The sequence below is a fragment of the Hypanus sabinus genome, chromosome 18 (assembly GCF_030144855.1).
Source record: "Hypanus sabinus isolate sHypSab1 chromosome 18, sHypSab1.hap1, whole genome shotgun sequence".
Classification (NCBI taxonomy): Eukaryota; Metazoa; Chordata; class Chondrichthyes; order Myliobatiformes; family Dasyatidae; genus Hypanus; species Hypanus sabinus.
The window spans coordinates 37,628,590-37,648,830 of NC_082723.1; the positions used below are offsets into that span (position 1 = coordinate 37,628,590).

The 20,241-nt window shown below is 39.3% G+C and overlaps 1 protein-coding gene across 5 annotated transcripts in view; it reads left to right on the forward strand.

The window, feature by feature from the left end:
* Nucleotides 1-20,241, forward strand: part of miga2 (mitoguardin 2) — an 84,293-nt gene that overhangs the window by 50,798 nt on the left and 13,254 nt on the right. For all 5 annotated transcript variants that reach the window (XM_059994175.1, XM_059994171.1, XM_059994172.1 and 2 more), the window contains 10 exons: nt 1,183-1,372; nt 2,675-2,763; nt 3,225-3,342; nt 4,612-4,745; nt 9,459-9,573; nt 9,705-9,811; nt 15,095-15,207; nt 16,024-16,096; nt 17,719-17,805; nt 19,489-19,587. In XM_059994175.1, the coding sequence (XP_059850158.1) occupies nt 1,183-1,372; nt 2,675-2,763; nt 3,225-3,342; nt 4,612-4,745; nt 9,459-9,573; nt 9,705-9,811; nt 15,095-15,207; nt 16,024-16,096; nt 17,719-17,805; nt 19,489-19,587 (1,125 nt within the window). The remainder of the gene's footprint in view (nt 1-1,182; nt 1,373-2,674; nt 2,764-3,224; nt 3,343-4,611; nt 4,746-9,458; nt 9,574-9,704; nt 9,812-15,094; nt 15,208-16,023; nt 16,097-17,718; nt 17,806-19,488; nt 19,588-20,241) is intronic.

Consider the following 20,241-nt stretch of genomic DNA (forward strand, 5'->3'; position numbering starts at 1 on the left):
TGCTGTATTCCTGAGGAATTGTGCTTTCAAGATGAGAGTGTAAAAATGTAGCACGGAAACAAATGAACCAAAAGGGTGACTTTTAGGGCAAAAAGTTCACTTGTGTTCAGTTCACAATGTTTTGCCGAAGTATATACTGTAATACCAATGCATGTTTCTCCACATAAACTTGCGTGACAAAACAAACTTTGTGATTTTTTTTTGGACAGATACTAAATTAAATATAATTTGAAAGCACTTATAGTTTGGGATTCAGTATTGGACTGGGAGTAGAGGGATTATTCATCTGTAATTTAAAACAATGTGGTAATTATATTTCACAAAAATAGCTTGAAATTCTGCATCATGTAACCTTGAGTTCCCTGGCTTTTCCCTTCCTTGTCTCTTCTGAAGAAACTCAGATACTAGGTTTCACCCTTGTAAAAATCTGATTATTTTGCTTGAGAAATCATTCAAAGCTTATTTAGTGAGAATCAGCAAAATTCTTAAGATCGTTACAGTTTTGCCTGGTCCAGTTTTCACCTGGTGAGGGTCGCTGTGTATACCTGGTTGACCTTTACCAATGCCTCTCTGAAGTTAAAATTCATCGAAGATATTGAATGTCTGCATTGCCAATGGGATTGAATTCACTCCGTGCAGACGGAGGTGTAACACCTGCGACCTTACTGGATAAGAAACTTGCCAGTTAGTACACTTCCCTATTTAATTACTAGGGAGTCAGAAAGCACTTGATATCTGTTAAGCTCGCAGATTGCAGTTCATCAGAAGTGTTGCTTGCTCTGTTTTTGTGGCATTTGTGCTGTTTCTCAAGTTAGATGGGTTGCCAGTCGCAAAACTCATGCTAATTCATCCTCAGCCTGCCACCAAGATTGAATAAATGTGATGCATAATTCACTGATATCCTAGCAGGATGCTCAGGAACTCTTGCTTTAGAATAATATGTACTGCTTACTTGGGCTATATGCAACAGCAGATTGGCTGCCTTGTAACAGGGTGGAGGGGTAATGCTTTATATATGTTACTTTTGTAATTCATATTGAGAAAAGCTGGAGTGTATGACTGTCAATGAAAAGAAATGAAGGGTGGAACGAGGTTGAGTCAAATGATTATTTCTTTGACTTTTGTTTCTGCATAATGTGCAATGATGAGTTTTAAAATTTTTCTTTTTGATGCCATCTGAAGTCCATCTTCTCGCAACTGAAGTTATCTCCAGGGCTGAAGAAGGTTCTTTTTGCAACTGCTTTGGGTACAGTGGCCTTGGCCCTGACTGCGCACCAGTTGAAGAGGAGACGGCGGAGGAAAAAACAAGCTGCAGAGAAGTGCAAGGAGTCTCAGCTCCCTGCTTTGGGCAAATTTGCACCCTTACGAAGAGGTAAGAAAGTGATTTCATTCGTGTTTTTTTTTAAATTCACTTTGTTCCAGAGGGAGCTAACTTCTTTTGTGGGAATGGATACTAATGATACAGGAGATGAGCCAAGTAACCTTGATTCTTATGATTGATCCCAGAAGGAAAATATTGTCACAATATGCAATTGTAAAGATATGATCTCATTCATACTCAAATGCTGACATGCACTTCATTGCAAAAGTGACTAAATAACATTCAAGAGCTGCAAATCTGAAGGTTTTATATTTCAAGCACAAAAGTAACAATAAGCAATTTAAGAAGAGTTTCATTGATTATAATGACCCACTTTAACATTTTGATAGTGGCAGATAACTTTGCAGAAATACATACTTAAAATGCATAGCCCATTCCAGCTGATGGAAAGGCTTTGAATGTTCAAGTACTGGTGGCTGGTCCAAGGGTTCTGAGTGCAAAAGCCCAGACACCCAAAATATACCTCTTGTATTGAGGGATGACTTCCTAAATAGACAAGCAGCCAGAATAATAACCGACAAAAGAGACATGGCTTCAACGTGTTGAGTTGCAGGGACATGTCTATAACAATATGTTAATATAGAAGATGGCCATAGAATGCATTTTCTGGTCTAGCAGTAGGTGCTTCAATGAGGGCCAGTTAACATGTTCATTTATTTGTTGCCTAGTTACAGTGGTACAGTATGAGATGTCCCACTTCCAATGGCTGGTTTCAATGGACTTAAAGTGTCAGTGGATGCTATATTGCTTGACAGAGCATCAACTATTGCTCACCTTGTCAGTTTCCAAAGCAAATCTCTTGAGTGGCCTCTTGTGAAAATAGCAACCTGTGTTCTTAAGAGACAATGGTGTCTGATTATTTTAGGAAGTTACATATGATCAGTTTTTATTTGAAGAGTGGTTCTCTTTTGAACTAACTAATACATGTAGAAGCTTCTTTGTGTGTGGGAGGTGCTCATGAGCTTGGCTTTTTGTGACCTGTCTTGAAATATGTGAAAGGAAACAAAATTCTGCAACATTCCTCACTGATTCCTTTGCTGATAAAATCACTGGGGGGTTAGATTAAACCAAAAATGACTAATACTCCTGCACATTATAGTGAAAATCTGCCTCCCACTAGTGATACTTGTACTTTAGTTCACTACTGCATCCATTGGGTTGTGTATTTCTACATAGTTTACCAGTGAAGTGAAGGAGCAAGATGTATTCCCTTCTTACCATTTAGTCTGATTGGTGAATAACATTCAGTATGCAGTCAGACTGAAAGTGTTATGATGTCACTCTTTTCTGCAGCAACAGGAAGTAAGAGTAATGACACCCTTAGTGCGGTCTCCTCCAGTGTGCTTGGCAGGCGTTCCAGCTCTTCCCACAGTCTGACATCAGTAAGGAATTTTCAAACCTTTTTTCTATTAACTTAACTAGATGTAAAATTTACTGTGGAAATGAATTGGAGCTCAGTTGGAAGCATTTTACTGAGACAGCTGACAGAATGGATCAAATAGCTTGCCCCCTGCTTTGTAAAATTGTGTAAACTTTGTACCTTGTAAGGAATATTCAGTCGTCTTATTTTTGCCTGATTTGTGATATATGAAATGCATTTTATATAGCTTTTGCCTATCTATCTAATTTGAGCTGAAGCAGAATTATTCCTGATACAATGATCCTTATGTAATTTTGACAATCTACTCTCTATACATTGCTGTGTATAAAATGGCTGCTAATTCCCTAACAGCAAGGATACATTTTGGAAGTATTTATTTGGCTATAGAATACTTCATTATATTTTGAGCTGTTGAAAGGAGTTAAGTGTAAATTTTGTTTCTTTTACTATAATTTCTGAAAGGTACGACCAGCAAACTCACCAAGTCCGGGCCAGCCAGCTGAAGCATGGGAAACAGGAATAGTTAAGGAAGAGAATGAGACAACAGAGGATTCCAATGTAGAGAATCTCTATGTCATGGGTAGGAAGCTTTCATTACAATCAAATAGTAACTTGAATCAGTGCACAGATATGCTAACAGGTAGAACGGAAAGGCTGTACTTGATTACAGAACCAAAGTATGTAGTAACTATAACTTAATGGTATAGTATTTGTTTTTATATTGAAAGATATTTGAAGGATTCAGTATTGACCCAGTAGAGTGCAATAAAACCTCTATTTGCTGAACACAGTCAGTGGATGAGTTATGTTTGAATTATCATCTGTGGGTGGATGCTTCTTTCTGGTCAGCAGTTAATGTAAATAAATCATGCTGCCCAGTGTTTATCTGCCAGCTCTGTAAAAGAACTGTCCAGTTATTCCCATTCCCCACATCAAATTCCTTTTTATCTTTTTCTTAGTTATGCACCCAATACACTTCAGGAAGATTGTGTGCCACCATTCTATAGGCAATGCACTCCAGAATTTTCTGTTCCCTTTTGTCTTTTATTGGTTTTAATGTAACATCTGGAACAATCTTCCTGCACATAAATAATTCCTAATCTTCATATATATTGTATTAAATCTCCCCTTTGATGGATTTGCAGCACGAACAGAGTCAACTTCTATCAGATGCGTGATTGAAGCCCTTTATTCCATTCCAGTGTCCTTGTATAATCTCATTCTGGTGCCCAGAATTACACACACTTTCCAGCTTAATTAGACCAATGAGTTTGTAAGGATTAATGAGCTGATTAAGCAATCTTTCAGAGTTTAAAAAGAACATTTGAAGGAAATGGTGGTAGATCATTATTTTGACTTGACTTTGATTAACTGGATTACCTGTTTTGAATCTTTGAGTGCTTCTTTTCTTTAAACCATTACTATGAGATTGGGGGAAGAAAAAAGATTACGCTGCTCTTCAGTGTGTTTACTTGGGGATCTACTGAACAGATTACTCTCAGGAATGAATTGAGAGATGGAGATTTCCCTGCAATGCTGATGCTGATCTTTCTAGAGTGCCCAAGTGTTTCATTTTGTAAAAAATAGAAGCCAAAAATATGAAAATCAATAAGTCCAATTTGGAATTCAACAGATGGGCTTTATATATTACCACATAATTAATTGAGGTGAAGTTCATGATTTATTTTAAACTTGGCTTAGACAATGTGTGTCAGAGAGAAAACCAAAGTAGATACTGGAATTGGAAACCTGAAGTATGGTAGGAGGAGGTTCAGGTGGAGCATAAAACATTGGTTGAGTCAAATGTTTGTTGTATTTTCTTTAATATGTGATTCTATTTACTGATTAGGGATGGCGCTGTTTGAAGAAGCATTGCAGAAGTGGGAACTGGCCCTCACTCGGCGGCAGAAGAGTAGCTCTGAATCAGAAAAGAATTGTCTGATGAACCTGGGAGCAAGTGGTGGAACAGGGGATGGCTGTGAGGTACTCTGTGCTAGCGGAAATGTGCTTTTATAAAGCACTAGCTGAGAACTGCTTTATTACATCTCATTTAATTGTTCACAGAATTTGAATGTTGCTGGCTATTCCTAGTTGCCTTTGTAGTAGGCAAATAACTATCTTCATTTATTTCACCATTGTATCATAAGATAAGCTGCGTAGTGGCATTACAGGTGGTGCTGAAATCTGATAATCCCAATAACTCTGGTACAGTTCTGACATCCAGTGCTTTTAGCATGTCTTTTACACATTCTCCCCATGACTGCATGGATTTTCTCTAGGTCTTCTGGTTTCCTCTCACCATCTAAACGTGCTGGTGGTTGGTGTTGAATCTCGAGATGATCTATCCAAAGGTTCTTTGGAAGTCATGAATAAGGCATTAACCTTGTGGTTACAGCCATATATTAGGTGTTCATATCAAAGAAATAACATTAAACAACTTGCTCTACTGTAAGTAAGAATCAAAGAAAGCAAAGACAAAGAACAAAGAACATGGTCATCTTGTATTCAAAGCTACATAAAACTAGACAGATAAGGAAATTCCTTGATAGGAACTGCCTGGTTAACGGTTCGACTTATGATGTGACACAGGCTGTAGACATAGAAGCTACAAAAAAAATACAGAATAAACTATAATACCAATGTCTAAAAAGTCAACTAAACATTTACAAACAGGTGATTATATAATCTCTCAATCTCTCTCTCTCTCTCTCTCTCACTCACTCACTCACTCACTCACTCACTCACTCACTCACTCACTCACTCACTCACTCTCTCACTCACTTCGATCCAACTTCGATCCAACTTCGATCCAAAAACCCTTTGTCAGGTGTGGGAAAGAGAAGAAAAAATGGTTTTGTGAAGGTGTGGGGAGTAGATAGAACAAAGGGAATGTCTCATGGTGGGTGGTTGTTCAACAGAATATGTAGAGAATAAGTCATGAAGGAATAGGATTGCTGGGTGACAGCATAGATTTGATGGGTTGAAGGCTTTTTGTGCACTGCATGGAAGTATAAATGGGAATGTTCACTGATAATGCACAATGTTCATTTCCATTCACAATTCCAACTAGTAAGACCTAGACTAATTTTGGGCAAGGTGGCAAGTACATACATACCACAAAAGTGCCAGGTGGTAATGATTTCCGGCAAAAGGGAGACTAACCGCTGTTGGATACTGATGTTTTTGATCTGAGATTCTTTCTAAAGATAAGAATGAGCCATAAAACTTGTTGCTAATAGTTGTTAATTAAGAGCAAAGTGAATAAGGGAACTGGGAATGGAGGGTAGCAAGAACAGAGAGAAGGTGATGATGGGAAAGAGAACAAAAAGAAGAGCCCACAATCTCTGGCCTCTTATACCAGTTTGCTAATTCCATTGAACTTCCATAGATAATAGCCATTCCATTCAGATTTATAGATAAGAGTTAATCAATCAGATAGCCCCTATTCAAATAATGTGATAATCGCAACTAGCACCAAGTTTTTATGAAAGGAACTGCAACCACTAGAAAACACACTGAGCAATTACATTGCATATAAATATATAAAAATACAAACAAATATAGGAAAGCCAAACTGAAAAGAAAACAAGAATTATATAGCCTAGTTTAACATTCACGACAAAGAAAATAATAATTATACAGTGTAATCCAACACTACCTGTGCTTGGACTACAGTGGCATCACCGTCAGTGAATACCTTAACATTAATATCCTGGACACAACCCAAGACAAAGCAACCTATTTGATTTATACTTTGTAATCATTCAGTCTCTCCATCAGAGATGCACAGTGACTGTAGTTGCTGAGCCTTTGCACAAAATATTCAGGACATTCAGCTCAGTTTGAAGCTGGCAGAGGCCAGCAGTTTATTTACCAATCGTGGACTGAAGCAAATGAGAAAACAACTATCTCTGATAGTTATCCTAAAACTGTAATTGCTAGGCAGACCTGGCAGCATCTGTGGAGGGAAATGCAAATCAACATTACACATGCAGCACAAGAACATAGCAGAGCTGCACAGTGGTGTAGCAGGGTCGATGGTCGGCACAATTGCTTTACAGTGCCTGCAATCACAGATCAGGGTTTGAATCAAGCCGCTGTCTATAAGGTGGTTGTGTGTTCTCTCCGTGACTGTGTGGGTTTCAACCTGGTTCTCCAGTTTCTTCCTGCGTTGCAAAGATACACATTTAGTTTGTGAGTTGTGGGCATGCTATGTTGTGAAAGCATGGAGACATTTGTGGGCTGCTTTTGGTACATCACAAATAATGACATAAACAACATATTTCACTGTATATTTTTATGTACATGTGACAAAGCTCATCTTGTTATGTTTTTATAAATCTATCACTTTTCAGCAATAAGATTACCAATTTGACATGCTAACCCTGTATGTGAACTACGCAGTTATTTTATTTAGCAATGCAGCACAGAAAAGGCCCTTCTGGCTCTTTGAGCCATACCACCCCCAGTAACCCCACAACCATAATTAATCCTGACCTAGTCAAGGGACAGTTTACAAAGACAAATTAATCTACCTAATAAGTCTTTGGGGCACTTGGGAAAAACCTTCACATTCCACGGGGAGGATGTTCAGGGACTCCTCACAGAACAGCGCTGGAACTGAACTCTGAGCTCTGGAATGCTCTGAGCTGTAATAGTGTCGATATCGTGACGCCCAAATTCAAATTCAAATTGCAACATGACAAGTGGAGAGTTTAAATTTAAGGTGTTAACTAAATCTGGAATTAAAAATCAATCGAAGTACTGGCCAAGTACTAAAGACCTGTGTTGATCAACTGGCTGGTGTGGTCACTGATATCCTTACCTTCACGTTTTGGCAGCCTGAGGTACCCAAGTGCTTCGAGCAGGCTTCATTTATACTGGTGCCTAAAGAAGAATGTAGTAACCTGCCTCAATGACTAACATCCAGTGGCACCTACATTTCAACTCCTGTCTGAGAAACGACTTGGACCCACCTCAATATGCCTACTATCACAGCAAGTCAACAGCAGATGCCATTTCATTGGCTCTTCACTCAACCCTGGAACATCTGGACAGTGAAGATGTATATATCAGGGTGCTCTTCATTCACAACAGCTCAGCATTCAATACTATCATCTACTCAAAACTAAATCAATAAGCTTCAAGTCCGAGGCCTCAAAACCTTCTTGTGCAATTGGATCCTTGATATCCTCACTGCAGACCCCAGTCAGTTTGGAATGCAAAAAAATCTCCACAGTCTCCATTGTCATGTGTAAATTTTCCACCGACACTTCTGTTACTGATGGCTGAATCATAGGTGGTTACAAATAATTATATAGGAAGGAGATTAAAAATTGGCTCAGTGGTGTCACAACAATTTTCTCTTGCTCTATGTCAGCAAGACCAAGGAGCTGATTACTGACTTTAGCAGCAGGAAACTGGAGGTCCATGAGCCAGTCCTCATTGGAAGATCGGAGGTGGAGAGGGTCAGCAACTTTACATTCCTTGGCATTTTCATTTCAGAAGATCTGCCCTGGGCCCTGCATGTACAAAGAGAGCACAGCAGCACCTCCACATCTTAGATATTTGCAAATATTTGGTGTGTCATCTAACACTTTGACAAACTTCAATGCCCTTGTATAGAAAAACCTACAAAAAGTAATGGATACAGCCCAGTCCATCACAGCTAAAGCCCTCCCCACCACTGAGCACCTCTGAATGGAGCATTGTTGTAGGAAAGCAGCACCCATCATCAGGGAACCCCACCATTCAGTCCATGCTCTCTTCTTGCTGCTGTCATCAGAAAGAAGGTACAGGAGCCTCACGACCCACTCTACCAGGTTTAGGAACAGCTATTGCCCCTCAGCCATCAGGCTCTTGAATCACAAAGGATAACTTCACTCAAATTCACTCACCCCATCACTGAACTGTTCCCATGATCTATGGACTCACTTTCAAGGACTCTTCATCTTATGTTCTCTATATTTATTGCTTATTTATTATTACTATTATTATTCTCTTTGTTTTTATATTTGTACAGTTTGTTTTTTTGCACATTGGTTGTTGCCCATCCTGCTGGGTGTGCTATTTTATTGATTCTGTTGTGTTACTTGTATTTACTGTGATTGCTGGTAAGAAAGTGAATCTCAGGATTGTATATGGTGATATATATGTTCTTTGATAATAAATTTACTTTAAACTTTGAATTGTGACAATGTTTTGTATCTTTGGTTTTAAACAGGACAATGCTCCTGATAGATTTGACTAAGAACAAATATCAAACATTCTGAGTACACACTTTAAAGTGTCATAGCGTATTGAAAGGCCAGGAAGAGCATTCTTTTATTCTGACTGACTTTTCTCCTCCTTAACAATGAGATTCTGAGGCTTTCCTCAGACCAAGCCAAAATTAGCTGAGACCTTTTGTCTGTGTACTTTAGCGTCATGCAACACCACAGTGTTATCTGAACGAAAATAAAGGATCTCCCTGAACCAGCTGCATACTTTGCCTCTGTTGATTTAACTGGTCACAACTGAGGTGAGCATCTTGTGCTGAAATGTGCTACTTACTGATATGTATCCCACAATATTATTTTGGCTTGGGTGGTTGGGGGGGTAGTGGGAAGTGGCAGAAAATTGGTAAGGTTGAGTTGGGAGAGGAAAAATATGAAATAAACATCAGGTGAAAATTCTCAAATTTGCGTAATTAAACAGGAATCCAGAAGAAAGGAGTTTTCACAGAAGCTGGAAGCGCTGCTTCATCAAGCCTACCGACTGCAAGAACAGTTTGGGGAGACTGTACCTTCAAACAACCTGCTGGCTGATTTTGGTAAGTTGCTATTTGAAAGATAAGGAAAGATGCTTTTTATTGCCAAGCAGACTGTGTAATTACAATGGACTTTTAATTAGAGTTACTTGGTACAGGGTAGTGGAAACCTTTCCGATTTTGTGTTTGCCTAGAGTGTGTTGGTGCACTAGCACTTCCCTATGGAGAGGAATCCATGAGATATGATCTGGATGATGATATCACTGTGACTTCAGAGGACTCGTTTGTTTCAGCAGCAGAGGTGAGTTTAATTGTAGTTATATCCACTGTAAAATTATATTGCTGTAAAGTCTTTGTTCCTTGTTCCATCTCAGTTTTCAACATTGAGAGCTGACTCCATGTCCGGAAAGGCTGCTGATTATCTTTGCATATTAATTCCCCCGTGGTCTTTAAATAATTTTCGGGTTTCAGGGAACCTCAGGGGAAAAATTATTATATCTACAGCTTATATTAGCATAATCAGTAAGTTGTAGATCTAATAATCCAGAAATAATTGTCAATGCTCTTTTGAGTAGAGAATGAATTTTTAGCCAACCTTTCTTGGAAAAAAAACAGGTAGTTAAGCTTAGCTTACTTTTCTTGAAATTATTTCTCTCTTTCCCTTTCATAAATTTTTAAAACTCAAGGCAAACATAATAAATTTCTGTTAAATAACTGGCTTAAGCCAAAATTGGATTTAATTTTTCTAAAGGTAGGCTCAGTAGATTTAATTTAAATAAAGGTTATAAATTGATTTTAATTAATGCTATTTACATTATGAAAATTTATTGACAATGTTGAGTCGTAAAGTTACTAAAAAACCATAAGCTGAAGCAGCACAGATGCAAACACAGTTCCTCCAAGACAGACCTTTTGTTTTCAGGTATGAAGACAAAACATTAAATATATCTTGCCCATTGCTTGTTTTGGGCAGTTCTTTGCAACAGAAAAATTTTTCTTGAATTTTACCATCATTTATGAATTTTACAAATGCTACAACATGACATTTGTTGGTGCAATCTGTTGACTCATCAACCTGGATAGAGAAACTGTTGTTTTTCAGTTTATCACACCACACTTCTTCAGCATTATGTGACATGTCATTAATATGTCGACTTACTGAACTGTTTGAAAGTGAAACCTTTTCATTTTCTTGTACTGCATCTTGTCCTAGCATTTTACCCACTATAATTTTACATGCTGGCATTGTTAGATTTCTCACCAATTGTGTGACTTTTTCTTTTCCGGGTAATAAATTCTGTTACTAAGTAACTTATTTCGTGAATCTCTTTACTGACTGTGATTTTATTAACAGAAGTTTTACTCTGTTTGAGATTCCAACAGATATTTAAAATAATCAGCACTTTCATGTGTCATATGGCTGTGATTTGTAGTTAAGTGTCTTTTCAATTTTGCTGGAGCCATTGCTGCATCTGTAAGTTATTTGCCACAGACTAGGCACAATGGAACAGGACAACTCGGATCACCAGTCCATGTAAAACCCATTGATAAGTAGCTTTCATTGTAAAGACATTTTTATTTGTGTCCGTTGCTGCACTAGTGCAGTGAAAGACTCAGAAGATTGTACTGTCAGACATGTCTGTAAAGCACAGGAGTTAATAAAATATATAAAAGAACAGCATAATAAATAACTAGGTGAGAAAACTGCAAAAAATATGAAGATTTCACAATACAATTCACTTCTAACTTACACTTCTAACTTTTGCAACATTTGCAACAATAAAGCAGCAGGCCTGCAGCTGAATCGTGGTGCGTAAAAAGTTCCTTCTTTAGAATGAAAATTTCCTTCCAGTTTTCTGCTACACCAGTGGAGTTTGTTAGCTCTCATAAGTCAATCGGTGGTATGTAAGGGGAAGTTGGGGGAAGTAATTCGGGAGGGAGAGGCTGATGTCACGGCCCAATTTGGGCAAGTCCATTCAATGCTCGGAAAATGCACTTCGCGCTCCTCGTTAGCTTACCGTTCTCCCCTCCGTGCAATACAGTGCTCACCAATTATCTTCGGACTCACCTATCTTGTGACAAAAACTGAGAATGGGCTCAACTAAATAAACGGCCCTACTGTGCACTGCCATACTGGACTGAGAGACCTCTAATGAGATTGCTAATGGGCTGCTCGGTCACTGCCCACCACTTCAAGTGCTAGAATCGTGTGTTGAGAAACCCTGCTCTAATCTATACTTCTGCCAATACTCTAGCCTCTTAGTCCCACCAGTATTTTCTTCAGCTGTTTCAGCCCTAAACTCTAGACTCTAATTTCCTTTTCAAATCCTCCCCAAGCTCTTTCCTACCATCTCCTTTAATACCCTAAAGTTTACATTCTGATTATTTTTCTTTGCTCTAATATCTCCTGAGGCATTCATGTGATTGAGTGTCCAGGCAGCCTAGCCTTTATTATCCATCTCCATTTCCTTATAGAAGGTGACACCTCATCATCATTTCATTTAACTAAGAGTCTGATTTGGAAGCATGAAGGTGTGGTGATATTTCTATATCAGGTTTGTGTGTTACAAGGGGTTTCTTGCAGATGTTTGCATTATGTTGTGTATGATTTTTTTATGTTAGAGCTTGTGGACTTAATAGGTGCTATAGAATTGCAGTGCATTTTATAAGTGATGTCATCATGGAGAAGTTTTAGGAAGATAAGAGAATATTAACCTTTTGACCTATTCATGCACTGTTTATATAGCTGGTTTAGATGAGTTTCTGATCATCATTTCTATCAGATGATGGTAGAAATTTCAGTTATCATAATCAAAATACATTACAAGCCCCCCCAAACTCCCACATCTACGTCAGTTAGACTTCATCTAGCCCTGCCTCCTGTAAGGACATCATTCCATCATCACTATTCCTACATTGTATCTGCCCAGTTGATGAGATTTACCTCAACGTTATTTCTGAGTTATCTCCCATTTTATAATGTGTAAAGGGGGTTTCTTTTTTTTTCTTTGTCACTGTTGGGAAAGGGTTTTCTTTTGTTAACTAGCAGGAATGCTAATTTACTGATAACGAGAATGGTATTCCTTTGTAAACCAAATGGGGATTAATGTTCTTTCTTCTGAGTCTGTAAGCTTTTGTTGACGGGCTTTTGGGGAGATCGGCGCGAGGGGGTCGAGAGAGAGGACGCAATGCTGTAAGCTGGGCGAGGATCGGACCCCAAAGGGGGGTCCGAGGCCGGGAGATTCTCTGAGGAGGGGAGGATGAAGCTAGATGTGCTTGGTTGACCACTCGGAGGGTCCTGAGCTGTTTGGAGAGTTGAGGAGTTCGGAGGGTCCTGAGCTGCGAGTCAAGGAGTTCGGAGGGGATCGAATGGTGGCCAGAAGACTTCAGTAATTGAGCTCCAACGGTTGTGCACGAAGTGGTTTGGACTTTGATAAGTTTGGCGCCTTTTCTTTATTTTTTCTCTTCATATATACTGTATCGTTATTAATGACTTAGTTATAGTAACCTTTATAAATTGTACTCATTTAATCGCATATGGTGTACTGTCTGTTTTTGGGCGAGGCGGGGACATCACACAGCATCCACACCAGCTGATTACCCAGTTTGGCGGGGCTGAAGGCTGCTCCCTCTAGACAAGAACGAGCTGAGCGAGCCTGAGGCGACCCAGGGTGTTACAAACGTGTATATTCTCTCTGTCATATTTATTAAAACCTTTATCTTATCTATTTCTCACTCTGCTCTCATCCCCTCTCTTCTTAAAGCAAGGATAGTGTTCTTGGTCCTTGCATTCCGCCACTTGCAATGCGGCATAATTCACAATTCACAGCACATTTATTAAGATGCCACCACCAGCCTCCTTTCTGGCATTTGGAAGGGACCATTCCTTTTGCAGCACCCTGTTAGTCTCATCTTCACGAATAACTCCCCTTCTTGGGGAGATGTAGTGCTTCACAAACACAAGAAAATCTGCAGATTCTGGACAGCCGAAGTAATGCACACAAAATGCTGGAGGAACTCAGCAGAACCTATGGAAAACAGTAAACATTTGACATTTTGGGCCGAGACCTGTTGTCGGGACTCTTTAGATGTAACGTTTGGCCTTTTTTCCCTCTTTCCTTCCCACCATCCAGTGATTCAAATAGTCCTTCCAGGTGAAGTAGAGATTTACTTGTACTATCATCCAAACCAGTATACTGCATTTGATGAGCTGCTTTACATTAGAGAAACTAAATGAAGACTGGGTTAAATCTGCAGGGGTGACCAGGTTTTTGAAAGAGATTTCCAATTAATCCTTCTCTTCTATTCTTTACTAGTAGCCTTCCAATTTATTTTCCATTACAAAAGTACCTTTAGTTACATATTGAAAGTTAGTAGTTGAAACAGTTTCTTCTGCCCTTTCAGGCAGTGCATTCAACATCATTTGTTTAACTTTATTTTTGCCAATTATCTCAATTATATGACAAGTGGAGTCAGTTTTTCCCTACTTATGAAGCCCTCTGTAATTTTGAAAATGATTATCAAATCTTATCTTTCTAATTGCTTTCCAAAACTCAGAGTTTTGTCATATTCAAGCAAAGTAACATGTAAGTACTGTGAGTAGAAGCTATATTTGTTCTTTTGATCTACGTGACACTGGATAGATCATATTTGTAGACAGTTTTTTGGCAGAAGATGTCACTTGGTTTCCTCACCTGTGTAGTTCTTTACTGGTCACTAGTTGACATGCTCAAATTGCACACTGGCTTGAAAATTGCTCCAGGTAACTTTCAGGCGCTGCTTATTGTTTGGTAGAATTGACATCAGTAGTACCTGCCATATGGTTTTCTGTGAAATAAAACATGATATCCTGGCCCTCAAAACTTTCTCAAGGATATCACCAGTTTCAGATACTGAACTCTGTTACTGAGTTTAATATTTGATGGAATTAATATTTTTCTTTACCTGAAGAACACATTTTATTATTTCTGTGTCAGCTCCTGTTTCATCACAGCTTGTGTTGGTGACTAAATGTTCTGTGTGCAATTGGCTGATTCCCTGTCATCCAGGACCAAATGCACATTGATCAGTGAAGAAATTTGGCTGCTGCTGAACTGGATGTCAATGTAGATTTCTGGAAGGCAGTGGGTGATGAATGTATAAACAAATGCAAGTTAGATTTATAGGCTCTGGATGAGCTCCAGTTCATGAAGAGTGCACGTTGGACATGAGGGAGATTGAATTGTTAATTGTTGCTCTGCATTTAGTATTTTGTCCACAGACTGAACCTAGGACTTGGGGGATGACTAGTTACCCATTTGACCATTGAGGGAGTTGACTGGGGGCTTGCAATGAGAAAAGAAGAAAACTGTGTTTGTAAGAAGGTTGGAGAAGGACCAGACCTCTGTTTGCATATTGAGTCTGGCAGAAACATCCAAGTCAGATTCAAATTACAAAACTGCAGACTCTATCAGATAACTCTGGACATAGAAGGACAAGCCAAGGAAAAGAAAAGCTGACTCAGATTTGTATCCTATTGCAACATTTAAGCTACCGTGCAAAAAAAAAGAGATTTAAATGTCATTCAAGCTTTTTATATCTGCAGCTATTTGATTCTTCATATGATGAGGAGAGATTCCACTTGTCCAGACCGTCTGCTTTATACGAGGAAGCCATGAGGGTTGTTCAAGACGAGAGGGTCTCTTGTCGGTCATTCAGGTACATGATACATTTTTGATTGTCTTAGGTTCTCAAAACTTTTCTCTGTAAATAGTTGCTGGAGAGCAGTAAATGTGGGGGTGATGTCAGCAGACATTTGGTGTTCTGTCAGGGTGGCAGGTTGTTTAACTAATGGGATTGGACAGGTGAAGCTCTGCTGCATATAATTACATTTGTTGTCCCAGCAGATGACATTGTAAGCAGTGGTAACTAGTAAGAATCTTGTCTGACTGCTCCCAGATCCCAGCTAGCACAGGAAACCTACCTTTTGTTTACTAAATCCTTCATAGCTTTGCAACTCCCTCTCCTTAGCCCCCACAATTTTTGTAAACTCCTCCAGCCCTGATATCCTCCAAAAAATCTTATGAAACTAAATCTCAGGTTGTTTGTCAGTTCCTGATTCCTTCATTACACTGTTTTGCAGTCAGCAACCTTCGCTCTCCTGCTGTATATCTCAAAATTATGGGTTTAGTAAGGCAGTTAGTCACCTATGGTGTTTGGAATACTCAAAAGCTTTGTTTGGATACATCTAATGGAAGAATCCTATACAAGTGATTCTTAAAATTAGGTAGAAGTGCTATTTGTAAACACTTCTTTGCACAGATTGTAAAGTAGCTTGCAATATTTCACAAAATCAGAGTGCATTTCATTCACTAAATTAAATGCATTTTTTTAATATAGTCTACTATAGCAAGATAGACCCAAAGGTGATTTGTGATCACAGTCCATAATGGCACTATTCTTCAACCAGTCTAAGGTTTAATTTCTTCTAGCCTGTTACAGTCAGAGAAGCTGATGGGCAATTTTGTGTTTCAGAACTGAGATCCTGGAGTGCTACAGTGATGAGGACTTCCTGGCAAAACTATATTGTGTACGTCAGGCTTTTGAGGTAATCTTACTGACGAGGCTCTTGAGTGAATCTTGAAGAACAGAAGTAATTTGCAAGTCCACAAAACCTGTAATAAAATGCACTTCCTTTTAATAACTGTGGGATAGTAAAGGGCTTAGGCTGTTAATGTTTTTGCTTGGCTGGAGGCCAAGGGCATATTTTCTTCTTGTGCAGTGCAGAAAATAGAAAATTAAGACATGACATAATGAAAGAGTTCACATATTTTAAGGTAGAGATAGAGCAGATGCTTCTCGTTGCAGAAATTAGAGAGTCACAAAAGAAATTGGTGAGTTTCCTTTTGTGGAAGGGGTCTCAGAGGTTAATACTTGCTGAGTCACGTAATGGACTCCTGAAAGGTTTAGAACATGAGGCCAGATGGATCAATGGTCTTCTTGCTCAAACGTTACCACATTTCTTTGGGAGGGTACATCTTGCACAACCTCTCATGGTCCTAGAACACATCCTACACAATCAAGAAAGCTCACTAATGCCCCTACTTTCTGAGGAGGCTGAAGAGACCTGGACTATGTACATCAATACTTATGAGCAGTGGGGAGCATCCTAACATGCTGCATCACTGCATGGTATGGAAACTGCACTGGGGTGGACAATCGCAAACAAGAGAAAATTTGTAGTTGCTGGAAATCCAAGCAACGCGTGCAAAATGTTGGAGGAACTCAGCAGGCCAGGCAGCAACTGTGGAAAAGGGTAAACACCAATGTCCGAGATCCTTCATTTTCCATAGATGCTGCCTGGCCTGCTGAGGATCCCCCACCCTGCTTATGGTCTGTTTCTCCCACTCCCATCAGAGAGGAGGCTACGTAGCATCCACACCAGGACCATCAGGTTCAAAAACAGTTACTGTTCCTAAGCAGTAAGGTTGATGAACACCTGCACCCCACCACTATATCATTTCCTCTCAGAGTCACCTTATGCACAGACACTCCTGTACCTAGTGAGACTTCATGTACATAAATATGTAATCTATATATACAAGCTATCAGATGTCTATATTTATTGTAATTTATTGTGTTCTTTATCTTATCTATATGCTGCAATGGATCCGGAGTAACAACTATTTTGTTCTGCTTTACACTTATGTACTGGAAATGATATTAAACAATTTTGAATTTTACTGCAAAAACAGAGCAATTACAATTGACATCATTGCTGACAGCATTTTTCTGATGTATATTGAATGCCTGGAATTTAAGAATATATTCACGTCAAAGTGTTTTCTTCTTTGTTGGCTGTTGTGTCTTCTGGTCAGCTACCATTCAAAGCAAAGCTCATATGATGTACCAGAGGTTTGCAGGTGAAGCTTTTGCCTTCTTTGGATCGGTGCCTTCAATTTAGGAAGACAGAAGTTTGCATGGAAAATGCTTCATAATATTGAAGACAATGAAGAGAATCTGAATAAGAAGTTAATTTTGCTGAATGTGTATTTTCCCTGTTTAACGTGTTTCATTCTGGGGAAACGTGAATTGTGAAGAGCTTTGTTTTCTCCCTTTTCTTTGCTATAGGTATCACTGCTCTTTTCTCATTGTGTTATATGGTAGTATTGGCAGTGTAATGGAGAAAACCCAGTTTAAACTAATATTAAAAATTCACTATGTTCACAGATACTACTGCAAGAGGAGGAAAACAGACTATACTTCAGTGAAATTGGAAAGCAAATGATCACAGGACTGATGTCATCTGCAGGAAAGGTTGAACAAATATTACTTCTCCTTCCTCTCTTTGCCCTTCCCCCTCCATTTGCATCTTCCCCAAACCCCATCCCTCCCCCCACCAACTACTTGTAATTCATCCTGTACTCTGTGCTTATAGATGGATGGTAGAAGGGTGCCACTGTACTGTATGTACTGTTTGAATGCACTGTAGGGTGCCACTGTACTGTATGTACTGTTTGAATGTACTGTAGCTCGACGCTGGAGTTGGAGACATTAGAGTTCAGCATTCAATTCCAGTGCCGACTGTAAGGAGTTGGTACATTCTCCCTGTAACAATATGGGTTTCCTCCATGTGCTCCAGTTTCCTCCCACAGTCCAAAGACATAGTAGGTTAAATGGCCATTCTAAATTGTCCTGTGATTAGGCTAGAGTGAAGTAGATGGGTTGTTGCACAGTGTGGCTCATTCATCTGGAAGGGCCTATTCTGCACTGTATCTCTAAATAAAATAAACAAGTCAAACATGGTCCCATTGTCTAACTCTCATGATTTGAAAAATGGACTATCCATCTAGTGGAGTACAGCAGGGTATGTTGTACTGGGAGGACGGACAAAATGTCTCAATTAGTGGTGCCATGGCAGATTGGGGAGGGGTGAGAGGATGATGGGGACACCCTTGCTTACATTGGAGAGTATGAACAAGCTTCTGAAAGTAAGATTCTCAAATGCTCACAGGAGTCATTGGAACCACCCTGCTCTAAATAATAACAAAATTAGTCACAGCAACACCTTGTATTCTGTCTGGGGAACCTCCAACCTGATGGCATGAATATCAATTTCTCCTTCTGGTTAAAAATAATTTCCCTACTCCTCCCCCCTTCTTCTATTCCCCATTCTGGCCTCTTACCCCTTCTCACCTACGTATCACCTTCCCCTGGTGCCCTGCCTCCTTCCCTTTCTCTTATGATCCACTCTCTTGTGAAGTAGGGTGAGATCTACAAGGCACCTGATCTTAATGGAACAAGACCCTTCATCAGGATCTCTTCCATTGATGCTGCCTGGCCTGCTGAGTTCCTCTAGCATTTGTGTATATTACTTTGATTTCCAGCATCTGTGGACTTTCTCTTGTTTGTTTTGAGTTAAATCCATTTCCCTATTTTTGCTCCTACAAGATTATCGTTGAATTGTCTTCCACCATCTTGTTAGACCCAATGATAAATTGCTGTGTTTTTATCTAAAAATAAACACCCTCTGATCCTTTTGCTAGTAACCTTCATCTAGATCCTTCTGTAATCAATCTTATGCCAGTCCTCATCCTTTTGGTAATTTATCAACTCCCAACATAACCTCTTCAGCAGAACAACTGAAGAGATGGGGGAAATAATAACTAAATTGCTGGAGCTGTAATTTCACCAGCCACATTTTCAAGTTTTATCGTGATAAAATTGAAAAATTGCAAGTGGTAAATAGTAGAAGAGCAAATTCCAGCAAATGTTCCTCTATTTCTTTGAGTATATCCCAATGTAGGATGAAACCCTTCCCAACCACCCCATCCTGAGTAACTCTAATCTACTTAGGGTAATGTTGGGTGAAAGTGAATGGCGGCATGGTTAGACTGCTGGAAAAAAAAGAGGTGATTATGGCAGGAATGATGTAATACTCCCATCAGTGTAATGTAAGAGATAATCACGTTGTTCCTTGTCTGTCTTCATTTCTTACAGAATGTAAATAGATTCCTTGAGACCTACAAAGAAATGTTGCTCTACGCAGGAAGAGAAGAAACCTGGGCTACAACGGAGCGAGAACTAAAAGGACGAGGGGTAGCTATCTTGATTAATTTTAGCAGTTGCTTGGGGGAGCATTTAGAACAGAGCTATCATCTTATTGTCATAATATTTTTAATTTGCTTTGTTGGCTTTGATGACACATGTCAGTCGCCATTGGCATTCCATTGAGATGCGACATCCACATCAGGATGAAACAAAAACAGTAAATACTTAATTTATTCATCAGGTCATGTCGCATCTGTGGAGGGAGGAACAGAATTAACGTTTCAGCTCAACAACCTTTCATTGTAAGTGGAAAAATGGGAGAAAAAAAGCTGGGGGGGTGGAATGTGATATGGTGAAGACAAAGACTGTCCAGGTCACACACATTGATGCTGCTGTCTAAAAAAGGTGATAAATGATTGCAATTATAGCTGGTCCGTCTGGAGTGTAAGTAAAGGAAGAAAAGTTAAGTGCAATGCTGGAACTATGAACTGCAGTCAGAGCAGGCATTGCAAATCTGAAATACACCAGAATGTTGTAAATACTCAGCAAGTCAGCTAGCATCTGTGGAAAAAAGGAAAAAAAAAACAAATTGATATTATCGGTGGATAATCTTGCATCAGAACTGGCAACTTCTGTATGAACAGAAAACGCTGTTGTCTCCCAGACAAGCTCTAAACTTATTTGCATGGGAGTCTTCCCTCC